This window comes from Dendrobates tinctorius, unplaced genomic scaffold (assembly GCF_039654945.1).
Source record: "Dendrobates tinctorius isolate UK_male_01 unplaced genomic scaffold, ASM3965494v1 ptg000086l, whole genome shotgun sequence".
Taxonomy (NCBI): Eukaryota; Metazoa; Chordata; class Amphibia; order Anura; family Dendrobatidae; genus Dendrobates; species Dendrobates tinctorius.
In genome coordinates, this window is record NW_027361754.1 from 71,324,445 (window position 1) to 71,337,078 (window position 12,634).

Genomic DNA, 12,634 nt, shown 5'->3' on the forward strand with positions numbered 1-12,634 from the left:
GGAACTACTGTTTGGGCTCAGAAGGGAAGCAGTGACTTCTTGGAATGCAGACTTTGATGGAATGGTCTGCGGGCATCATGTTCCGTTTGCAGAGCCCTTGATGTGCCTAAACAGTAGAAACCCCCCACAAGTGACCCCATTTTGGAAACTAGACCCCCTAAGGTACTTATCTAGATGTGTGGTTATAATTTTGATCCCCCAGGTTTTTCACTAAAGTTTATAATGCCCGGGTGTGAAAATAAAAAATTGTATTATTTTTTTCCCAACAAAAATTATCTTTTAGTCCCCAATTTTTTATATTCGCAAGGGTAACAGGAAAAATTGTACCCCAAAAATTGTTGTACAATTTGACCTAAGTATGCTGGTATCCCATATGTGGGAAAAAATACTGTATGGGCACATGTCAGGGCACGGAAGGGACGTAGTGACGTTTTGGAATGTAGACTTTGAGCCTCTGATGTGCCTAAACAGAAAAAAAGACAAGTGACATAATTTTGGAAACTAGACCCCAAAGGAACTAGATGAGCCACCTTTTTGGAAGTAATCTACTGTTTCCTGTATATCTAAGTAAGTTAGCATTGCATGGAGATGTGGTACAATTTGAAGCAATCTTTCACACACAAGCCAGGTTTTTCGGGGCAGGTGTCGCATTGATAAATGGTGTCCTTGCGCATTCCCCTTTTGTAACACACTCGGCACCTTTTTTGCACCTTACCTTTTTTTCCAGTTTGCGGGACCACCCCTGGGAAATGCTAACATGGTACGATATGAGTACCTTCAGTTCCGAAAGTACTGGGGTCCACTCCTTCATGAGTGCCAAATATCAGGGCATTAACCACTACCTCCTGGAACTGAAGGTATGACGTATCGGTGTGGCGTGACAGCAGGAATGCGTTGAGCATTGCCATTTGTACGATGTGTACGGCCAGCTTTTTGTACCACACCCTGGCCTTTCTCAAAGCACTGTACGACTGGAGGAGTTGATCGGAGAGATCAACGCCCGCCATGTTTTTGTTGTACCCCAGTACACAGTACGGTTTGCCGACCTGTGTAGAGGTACCTCGTACAATACTGAGGGCGCTGCCATCACCGCGTATGGTGGTCAAGAGAAGGAAATCCCTCTTGTCTTTGTACTTGACCACCAGTAGGTGGTTACTACATTGGGCTCTGCTGTTACCCCTTCTGAGCATCTGCCCAAGTAGCATTTTTGGGAGGCCTCTCTGATTTTTGCGGACAGTACCGCATACTGTGGTACCACGCGCAGAAAGGGATTTGAAGAGTGGGATGCTGGTATCAAAGTTATCGGTGTAGAGGTGAGAACCTTTATCCAGCAGTGGGTGCACTAAATCCCACACAATTTTCCCACTCACTCCCAGGACAGGAGGACATTCAGGGGGTTCAATCTTGGTGTCCTTTCCTTTGTAAACTCTAAACCTGTGGGTGTACCCTGAGACACTCTCACACAGTTTAATTCCGTACCTGGTCCTCTTGCTGGGCAGGTACTGACGGAATCCGAGCCTTCCCTTAAAGTGAACTAAGGACTCATCCACACAGATGTCCCTTTGGGGCACGTACACTTCAGCAAACTTTTTGTTGAAGTGTTCGATGACCAGTCGAACTTTGAACAGATGGTCAAAGTTGGGGTCATCTCGTAGGGGACACTGTACATTATATGTATAATGCAGGAATTTGCGGATGGCCTCAAAATGCTTCCGGTCCATGACCATTCGGAACACTGGAGTGTTTTATAAAATATCAACATTCAAATATTGCCGAATTTCTGGCTTCTTCAGGATCCGGCCCCAAAACTGAATCATTTCAACTGTGTCTACAGGAGAGCAGTTAGAGTATGATGAATCAGGGTTTTGAGTATGTGTGGGGAGGGGATAGTGCTTGGTGCAAAATTGTCTGAAAAGAAAAAGCTAGAATGCACAAAAAAACAGGGAGAGAAAAAATGTCTGTGAAAAGAAAAGTGTAAAACAGCAGGCACGAGCTATGATAAGTGAACTGTTTCACTTATCAAAGATCGGTGGTTGCTGGATGTGCGCACGGTGGTGGAGAAAATAAGTGTCTAAAACAGCAGGCACGAGCTCTGGAAAGTCAACTGTTTCACTTATCAAAGATCGGCGGCTGCTGGATGTGCGTACGGGGGTGGCGGAAAAGAAAAGTGTCTAAAAAAGCAGGTATGAGCTTTGATAAGTGAACTGCCTCACTTATCAAAGTTTGGCGGCTGCCGGATGTGCGCACGGGGGTAACACAAGGGGTGACGTGAAAAACAAAAATGGAAAACAGCAGACACAAGCTCTGATAAGTGAACTGTGTCACTTATGAAAGTTTGGCATCTGCTGGATGTGCGCACGGTGGGGGTTTTCCAAGGGGTGTGAAAAAAAATGAAAAATAGCAGGCAAAAGCTCTGATAAGTGAACTGCATCACTTATCAAAGTTCGGCGGCTACTGGATGTGTGCATGGAGGCGATGAAAAGGGGGTTATTGGGGGATTGGGGAGGATGAACAGAGATCGGGCAGGGATCAGGGATCAACACTTACAGTTGCAGTCTCTCTTATTTCTTCTGTCTTCTTTCTTCAGCAGTGATTTTGGTGTCACAGGCTTCTGTGGCACCACAAGTCCCAGCACAGCAGGAGATCTAGCTGTGTGACTGCACTGCAGCAATCCTTAGCTAGTGTGAGGACCTGCAGTGCAGTCACAGACAGGTAACAAGGCGGTCATGCCGCTGCTGTGACCTGTCATCGGTGGGATTGATGATCACATCGATCCCACCAATCAGAGCTGGCCCTGGTCATGCTGGTGTTGCTTGGCACCGGCCTAGGGTCAGAGCTCACAGCTCAGATCCTAGGAAGGTTACTGGCAGGTCACTGTCAGGGCACAGCGCGGTCAAACCAATTACATTGATGGCACCAATCAGCAGCTGGCCTTTCCTAGGCACCGGCCTAGGATCGGTGTTCTTAGGCTGGTTTCACACTTGCGTTTTTTTGCGCTGTATTTTAGCGCTAAAAAACGCATGCGCTTTTTTTCCCTATATTTTGCATGGGATGTGCTTATGTGCGCATACACATGCGTTTGTATGTGTTTTTACGCGCATGCGTCTTTTTGTGGTGTGCGCTCGGGCGCACAAAATGCATCCTGTTGCATTTTTTGGGCGTCCGACTTGCCTAAAAAAAAACGCATGCGCGCAATGCGTTTTTTTACAGCAAGACACCCATTGTAAGTCTATGGGTGCGCATACGTGCGCATTGGCATGCTCATGTATGCTTTTTTTGCGCATGCGTTTTTTTATTGACCATTGGTTAGACAATGGAAATTAGTGGTTTGGGTTAGAGTTAGGGTTAGTTAAGGGGGTTTAGGGTTAGGGTTAGTATGGTTTGGTTAAGGGTTAGGGTTTAGGGTTAGTTAGGGTTTAGGGTTAGAGTTTGGGTTAGGGTTAGTAGGGTTTGGTTAAGGGTTAGGGTTTGGGTTAGGGTTAGTAGGGTTTGGTTAAGGGTTAGGGTTAGGGTTAGTAGGGTTTGGTTAAGGGTTAGGGTTAGTGTGGTTTGGTTAAGGGTTAGGGTCATGGTTTGGGTTAGTGTTAATCCTAACCCTATCTTGATTTTTTTGGTGAGGCCAACTAATGTTGGAAAAAAACACAAACGCGGTAAAAACGCACTAAAAACGCATACAAACGCATAAAAACGCTGCGTTTTTTTCATTCATGCGCATAAAAATGCTTGAAAAAACGCAGCATTTGTATGCGTTTTTTCCATGCGTTTTTTTGCGGGAAAAACGCGCTGCAAAAAAAGCAAGTGTGAAAGTAGCCTTACAGCACCGATCCAGGCAGGTCACCGGTAGGGCACAGTGCGGTAACACGACAGCTGTGCCCTGCGATTGGTGCGATAGATGTGATCGTCAATCACGTCAATCTGAGAGGTTTTCGCCGATGCCTGGCATTGCCAGGCACCGGCCTAGGATCAAGTACATCAGTACTCGATCCTAGGCTGGGACCTCACTGCTTCAGCCAATCTGATTGGCTGAAACAATGAGAGAGGCTGCGATAGTCAATCTGCAACTCTGAATTGATAACGGTCATGATTTTACAGATGCTGAAGTGGTGTGAGGTTTGATAATGAACCCAGTGGAATACAGAGCAGTCACCAAGTTCCTTTACTTGAAAGGCCGCACACCAAAGGAGACATTCGATGAGATGAAAGAGGTTTATGGTGATGATTACCCATCATATGATGCAGTCAAGAACTGGCATTGTCAATTCAAATGTGGACGTACTTCGGTGCAAACATCTCCAGTTCCAGGGCAATCCCACTCTGCTATTCATGATTACACCATCCAGCAAGTGGAGGTCGCCATTTTGAAAAATCGCCGTGTAGCCATTCGCCACCTAACCCAAAATGTCAAGATTAGTGTGGGGTCCGTGGAAAAAAATCATCCAAGACCATCTTCACATGCATAAGGTATCTGATCACTGGTTTCCCTGGCTGCTCGCACCTTTCTATAAGCAGGAACGAGTTGAATGCTCTCAGGCTCTATTGATGATGTCCCATGGAAACCAGGAGGACTTTTTCAACAGGCTAATAACACAGGATGAAAGCTGGGTCCATCACTATGATCCTGACACTAAAGTCCAGTTGATGCAATGGAAGCATCATGACTCACCACCTCAAAAGAAGGCCTGTCCTCAATCCTTGACAGGCAAGGCCATGCTCACAGTATTTTGGGACCAGCACAGAGTAGTATTGATGGATTTCCTAGCAAAGGGTTCCCTGATCACTGGGGCATACTATGCTACACTGTTGCGAAAATTGCAGGAGGCCATCAAAACCAAGAGACGTGGCATCCTCACCAAAGGTCTCTGCCTTCTGCAAGACAATCTACCAGTTCACAACTCACATGTTGCCCAAATGGAAGCATGCTCCTGTGGCTTTGAAATTCTACCGCATCCCCCTTATTCAGTCAATCTCTCACCATCGGACTTCCACCTCTCTCCGACAATGAAGTTGTTTTTGAAGGGCAAGCATTTTCCAGATGATGAGACTCTGATTTCCGAAGTCACAACGTGGCTTTTGGAGCAACCTGTCAACTTCAACAAGCGAGGTGTTTACAGTTGCCGAAAGAGATGGGAGAAGTGTGTGCCCCTAGGTGGCACCTATGTAGAGAAGGACTAATAACTGTGCCAAGTCTAATTGCTTTGAGACCACAGGAAGTGTGTCAGGGGAAATCTTTAATGAACGTCCCTCGTAATGTGTGAATTAACCTTTCCTACACATCGTGTGTCCACAGCATTGGCAGACACAGTGGGCCCCTGTGCACGAACAGTATATAGGCCCTCTGCAATCCAATAGCTGCTCATATTGCACAATTCCACCTACTTTGGAGGTGGTAGGTGGTAGTGGCCCCCTTACCTCTTGGGCCCCTCTGCATAGGTTGCACCAATGGTATGCCCAGCCCTGGTCCATAGCTTGCCATGTTATGATCCCATGTTGGGTCCTTATGTTTCTTAGGGGTGTACGGACACTTTGCCCACTTTCCAAAGTAATCTAGACTCCAGAAGGAAGAACGACGGCACTTTCCATGAATTAAAAAAGGGGCTTCTTATTGAGCGCAGTGCTGTGGAAAGGTAGCAGGTGACTTAAGGCCATTGAATTGAACATAAATAGTTCCTAATCCTATTGACTTATTAATAAAGGGGTTGTCCACTTTTTGGAAAAAAAACCCTACTTATAATTCCCTGTGTACAATAGAAAGAAAAAAATAATACATTAATAAAAAAAAAAGATCCTAACCTCTGGCACTAGTGCTGAGAACACTGGATCGGCACTGGCACAGGAGGCAAGAATTTGTTTTTTTCTTGATTTATTATTTATATTTTATACAGGGAATTATAGCATTTAAGAAAGGTTTACCCTAAAAGTGGACAACCCCTTTAAAACGGATCATCATCTCCTGCAGCGGTGCCAATCCAGCGTTTTCAGCACCGTTCCTGTTGGTGTTTACGTGACATTGTTATGTCAGTGGCGGATACGGACCGCTGCTCTCACGCCTCTCCAATGATGTGAGCACTACAGCAAACTGACTGGCTGCAGCGCTCTTGTGGCATTACAATGTCACGTGATTAGCAGCCGACATCGCTGACATCACTGCAATGGCACCAGTGCTGGTAGTATATAGGGATACTTTATTTTACACATGGTAGTGAAGCATTTAAGAAGTTATCCAGATAGTGGACAACCCCGTTAAGAACTATGCGTAGGATCAAGCAATCACAAATCTCAGCATGGCAGAGCTTTTTCACAAGATTTTCAATTGGTTTTTAATAACAATAGGAATTTTTAATTTCTAGAATTACAAATGGTTTCCAGACAAGGCGAGCTGGGTCTTTAAATGCTCAAGATCAAGTGAATGTGAAGAAGCTGCAATACCAGAAACAGCCTGAGGACAAGGATGGTGCAGTTTCTAGTCTCTTTTCGTTAGTCCTGGAAAAACCTAAATTATTTTCTTTGGAAACATTGCCTCTTACAGAGGCTCAAAGCGTGGGAGTGTGGTTAACCAAATGAAGGGATGGATCACCCAATAATCAGTGTAAGGTATCAGTCGGCACAGCAATATACTCAGGTCACTAATTTTAGAATACCAGTTTGCAGTGTAATCAGGGGCTTACGTCTGGATTTAAAAATCTTCTTCATTCCTTATTGTCTGTCCTTATCTATATGCACCACCGAGTTTTCTCTTCTCGATTTTTCAGCCTGAAACACCAACAAGTGACTTCGAAGAGTATCATCAGGCCCCGTAATGATCAGTGAAGGGTCATTATTCTATAGGAAGCAATCAAAGATCAGATTAGAAAATGAGATTTTCACTTTATACTTTTTTTGTGATTATATAGGCACAAGAATACTCTCATAATTTCTCGGCACCTTAAAAAAAAAAAAGTTCCTTACTCACATTCCCTGGGTCCATCTCTGAGCCTCTGACAATCAGTGAGCTCAGTGACTGTGAGCGGCTTGTGCTCTATACTTGGGCAGAGCCACAGAGCTCACTGATTGGCTGCAGTGTTGTTAACAAGATGTTAGAGCTGCAGACAAGAAGGCCCCCTTCACACATCGATATAATCCAAGTAACGGAAAAAAATGATACTGGTGTCATCAGTGTTTCGGATCAGTGAGCCATCAGTGAACCATCAGTGTGCCATCAGTTTACCATCGGTGTGCCACTAGTGAACCATCAGTTTACCATCGGTGTGCCATCAGTGAGCCATCAGTGTGTCATCAGTGAGCCATCCATTTTTTTCTGGTATGGCTTAAGAAAAATCAATACCAAAGCTTCTTCTATACTTTGCAATATTAAACACGTACAGTACAAGGATGGCACACGGATGCGATTTGTGTGCTATACATGTTTTACACAGACCCATTGACTTGTATCGGCCCTTATCATCCGTGCTGCTGGTAAAAAATGGACATATCTCTGTGTGGTTCGTACAGACACACAGTCTGCAAACACAGGTACATGTGTGCAGCCTCATAGGTTATAATGGGTTCAAGTGAGATCCATGAAAAAAATGGAAGGCACACATACCTAAAACATGTGAAGGCGGTCTAAGAGACATCGGGAGTAGCATCAGAGATTCAGCTCTGGAACCGCAGGAGGGTGATAAAAGAATGCACCTGGGGACGGGTTTTCTGAAACTGGAAAACCCCTTTAAAGAGGTTGCCTGGTCTTAGGCTGTGTGCCCACGTTGCACTTTTTTAAGTGTTTTTGAAGCGTTTGTGCCGGATCAGACGCTTCAGAAATGCTTAAAATAAGCTTCCCATTAAATTTAATGCATTTTTGGCTTTTTGTGCCAATGCATGCGCTTTTTTCCGCTCAGAAAACGCTTAGCGGCTAAAAACGCAGCATGCTCATTATTTTCCGCATAGCTCCGCGTTTTTAGCTGTTTCCAATGTTCCCAGAAACCGCACGGAAAAAACGCATCAAAAACGCGCGATTTTTGTGCATAAAACGCGCAAAAACCGCGCGGAAATAAAACGCGCGGTTTCTGGGAAGGAGTCCGGTTTTCTGAGCGTTTTAAAACGCTAACGTGGGCACATAGCCAAAAGCTACAAGTCTGCAATCACTTTATATGAAGGCAGACTTGTGAATCATCACATTGTGCACACTGCGCACTGTGAGGATTCTCCATTGCCGGGAGCATGACTGCGGTAACGTGATTTGCATACATGCGGTCACAGGCAGACTAGATGGGTGCAGCCTCACTCAATGCCACTGTATTGAGCAAGGCCGGAAATAGTCTAGTCAGAATGTGGCCAGAAGTATGGAATTTGCATTTTTGCCGTCACATGACCGACCGACTCCCAGCACCGGTGGATCCTCGCAGTGCGCACAATGTGTGGATTCACAAGTCTGCAGTCACATAAAGTGACTGCAGACTTGTAGCTTAAGACTTAAAAACCTTTTAAAGAGTTACAGAGCTGATGGTCAGCTGTGTGCACTTCATAGTCTTTACTCCTACAGAGGTGCCCTGGCTGCACAAGGAATACCACTGGCTGGTAGAATCGGTCTAAAAAGAGCAGTAATATTCAATCAGCAGTGCAGTCTCTTTATTCTTCAGATGAATGGGGTCCCAGAGGTCGGACTCCCAAACAACCAGCTAGTGATAGAATACCCTAGCAATAAGCCATTACTTTATGAGCTGGGTCTCTTTCTGGTGTTTTGAAATGCTGCACTGTATGCTTTCAGCAATTCAGAGGTCTACGCATTTCAACTCCCCCTCCTCTTTCTCTATACCTGCGTCTGATACTATTTACTTCTATTTACTGTATTATAATAGACTAGTCATTTGATAAGATTTCTGAAAATGTACACTGGGATTTGGCATAAAACAAGGCAAAAGTGGTTTCCATCCACTGGTTAAAATGTGTCCCCATAGCTACTAATGCCTATCTGATAAGGAGTTTGTTGCTTTCCAACCCTTTGAGGACAGTAAATTGATTCAATTTTATTGTTTTTAGTTTAAAAATATGGGACAAATATGTTCCTCGGTCCTCAAAAGGGCTAATATATGGAAAAATGTTTTCCAGTCTCCACAAGCCCTGATGGGTTAAAAGTCATCTGTGCTCTAATCGCTCAGCATTTTATAATCATGCAGGAGGTTAGACCAAGAGATCAGAGCTGTATCCTCACACACTGATAAACCTAAGCTATGATGGGGGCGTGTTCTTTTTCTGCTGTGTTGCTGCCGGCTCATGATTGGGCAACTCGTACAGAGGCAAAAAAAACCCCATTTTATTCCACTTTACAGCCATTGTAACATCGTGTGTCCAGTTCAACATGAAAAATTTGGTAAAAGGACCCTTTAAAATAAAGTAAAATATACCAAATCGTACAATAAGTTGCCCTCACTTTATTTAGATGATTTAGTACTTACAGAGACAGCAGAGATGAAACTATCAATGAGGTAGTAATCGGCACCGCCGTGTGCGCTCAGATGTGCAGGCATGAAAGCTACAGTCTTTGCTAGATGCTGTGTCTTCTTATTGGCCACAAAATCAAACACTTCGATAGGACCCCGTCCACAGCAGCGTATTTCTCCCTGGAACAAACAAAATATTTTATACTTGTCATGGCTAAATATGAACCTCACAATGTGCTTATGGACACCTGCCTTTCCAAAGCTAAGGCCACATTCACATGTTCAATGTTTGGTCAGTATTTTACATCAGTATTTATAAGCCAAAACCAGAAGTGGGTGGTAAATACAGAAGTGATGATGTGTTTCTATTATACTTTTCCTCTGATTGTAGGACAAAATCAGGAGTGAAACAAACACTGACCAAATACCGAACGTGTGAACTTGGCCTAATAGTCCTAGGAGGGAATAGGATGTATTTTCAAAAAGTAGAGAGGAGAACTCTTCGGGCAGCGGCTTATGTTTCACGAAAACAAAAGGATCGGGCATTAATTTATTCTGTAAAGATGTTGCAATTCAGACGAAAACAAATTAAAGGGTGTGGTCGGAGACAAGGGGACTGGTCCAAGAGGCAGAGTCCCATTGGTGTCTCACCGCCTGCTCAGGTAGATTGACAGCTCTCTCTCTATACATAATCGAGACCTGTTAATCTAGCTGAGTGGGCAGAGCAAAGCCGGCAGGGGACAGGTGTCTTGGACCAGTCACCTTGGCACTGGCCGCACCCTCTATTATGTTTTCCATGTCACTAATGCAGGGACCTGTCTCTAACTCATGCAGAATAAATTTGCTGACAGGAACTCTCTAACTCCTTTCCGACAGTGGGTGTAAATTTACGCTGATGTCGGACTCCCTTCCTTTGATATAGGCTCTGGCGGTGACCCCACATCTTTCCAGGCACATGTCAGCTGTTTTGAACAGCTGACATGTGACCGGAACAGCCGCGGGTGGAATCGCAATCCACTCGCAGCTATTAACCCGTTAAATGCCACTGTCAAACGCTGACAGAAGCATTTAACATGCATTTCCGGCAATTGCGCCGGAAATCCGCCCATTAGTCACATGTTCTCGGGTCACTGATGGATCGGCATGACAACCAGGGTTTCCTGGAGACCTCTATGGTTGTCGCTGCCAGATTGTTATGAGCGTCGTTTGGTGGTCGGCACTCATATCAAGTGAGTAATTCTGCTACATGCAGGCAATCTAATCATTGCCTGCATGTAGCAGAGCCGATCGAGATGTGCCAGTTTCTAGTCTCCCATGGAGATTATTGAAGAATACCAAAAGTAAAAAAAAAAGTTTTTAAAAATATTAAAAAAAATTAAAAAAATAAAAAGTTCAAATCACCCCCCTTTTGCCCCGTTCAAAATAAAACAATTTAAAAAAAAATCAAACATACACATATTTGGTATCGCTGCCTTCAGAATCGCCCAATCTATCAATAAAAAAAAGGATTAATCTGATTATTAAACGGCGTAGTGAGAAAAAAGTCAAAACACAAGAATTACTTTTTTGGGTTGCCGCAACATTGCATTAAAATGCAATAACGGGCGATCACAAGATTGTATCTGCACCAAAATGGTATCATTAAATACTTCAGCTCGGCACACAAAAAATAAGCCCTCACCCAACCTGAGATCATGAAAAATGGAGATGCTACGGGTCTCAGAAAATTGCGCAATTTTTTTTTTATTTTAACAAAGTTTGGAATTTTTTTTTCATCACTTAGATAAAAAAGAACCTAGACATGTCTGGTGTCTATGAACTCGTAATGACCTGGAGAATCATAATGGCAGATCAGTTTTAGCATTTAGTAAACAAAGTAAAAAAGCCAAGCAAAAAACAAGTGTGGGATTGCATTTTTTTTGCATTTTCACTGCATTTGGATTTTTTTTCCTGTTTTCGAGTACACAACATGGTAAAATCAATGGTGTCGTTCAAAAGTACAACTCGTCTCACAAAAAATAAGCCCTTACATGGCCATATTGATAGAAAAATAAAAAATGTATGGCTCTGGGAAGAAGGGGAGCGAAAAATGAAAATGCTAAACTAAAAATACCTCTGATCGTTAAGGGGTTAAAGAGTCATCACAGGGAAAGCGGAGAACACATTTCCCATTAAACTGTACGGTCTACGTGATGCCTGCGTGTGCCGGACCCTCCAGAGTGAGAGATCCTCTTTTTAGCCCTTTAATTTCTTCATAAAATAAGCTCTGCAGCCAATCCACCACATCTGATCCCACCCTAACCAACCCTGCTTCCTCGCGCAAACTGAACAGATTTTTTTTATTCTCTGGATGTTAATAGTGAAAATTCCTATTAAATGACATCAAGCACAGATCCTGCAAAGTGAGAAAATAATAGAGAAAACAAATTAGAAATTGTACAACTTTTAATTATATGATGAATAAAATCTTTTGCCCAGACCAGAATACCCAAGAGCTAATAACTAGATTTTCCACTTTACCACTAGATGTCACTAGAAGGTTAGAATTCCAGAAAATGCTCTGGAGGAGCCAATAAAATAAAATAGTGCAAGCATGTCCAATGCATGTTATGTTATAAGGAAGGTTCTTATTCTTATCAGTCATTAAATGCATGGGCAGAACTATAGATATGGGGTCCGTAACTGCAAAAGGCCTTGTAAGAGGGGCGGGAAAACGTCCTGCTCTGCACCATTAGGGTCTGAGCGAGAGAACTGGCACCAAGAAGGCAGTGCCAGTGTGGGAGATAGGTGTAATGTCCTGTCAGAGTGGGTAGGAACATAAGGGATGAGTGGGGATGAAAGTGGGGGAGTAAGTGTGGCAAGGAGCATTCAATGTATAATGATTAGAGTAAGTTGATATTTGACAGTATTTTGGGTGAATTATCAAATCTACAACATATAAAGTATGCTGCAGAACTGAAGATCCTCAGCATAAAGAGGACCTGTCACCAGGTGATAAGTGTCCAGTTGTTATATTATTCCCGCTATATCCCTTACTATACCTTTTTTTGTTTTGTGTAAATCCGCCATATGGTTCCAGAGATATTGCCCTTTATGGTCTTACTGTGTGGCACACAGGATCCTCTGGGGCGTGTCTTTAGTTTGTGCTGCATAATTATCCTGTGTGCCACGCCCCCTGAGAACATACCATAAAAAGTAACGCTAAATAAAAAGGCCAC

General features: G+C 43.7%; 1 protein-coding gene across 4 annotated transcripts in view; it reads right to left on the minus strand.

Annotated features, from left to right (window-relative positions):
* Window positions 1-6,291: 6,291 nt before the first annotated feature.
* Window positions 6,292-12,634, minus strand: part of LOC141098005 (putative oxidoreductase YteT) — a 210,622-nt gene continuing 204,279 nt past the window's right edge. For all 4 annotated transcript variants that reach the window (XM_073585593.1, XM_073585592.1, XM_073585591.1 and 1 more), the window contains 2 exons: window positions 9,432-9,596; window positions 6,292-6,819 (listed from right to left, as the gene is read on the minus strand). In XM_073585593.1, the coding sequence (XP_073441694.1) occupies window positions 6,694-6,819; window positions 9,432-9,596 (291 nt within the window). In that variant the 3' untranslated portion in view covers window positions 6,292-6,693. The remainder of the gene's footprint in view (window positions 6,820-9,431; window positions 9,597-12,634) is intronic.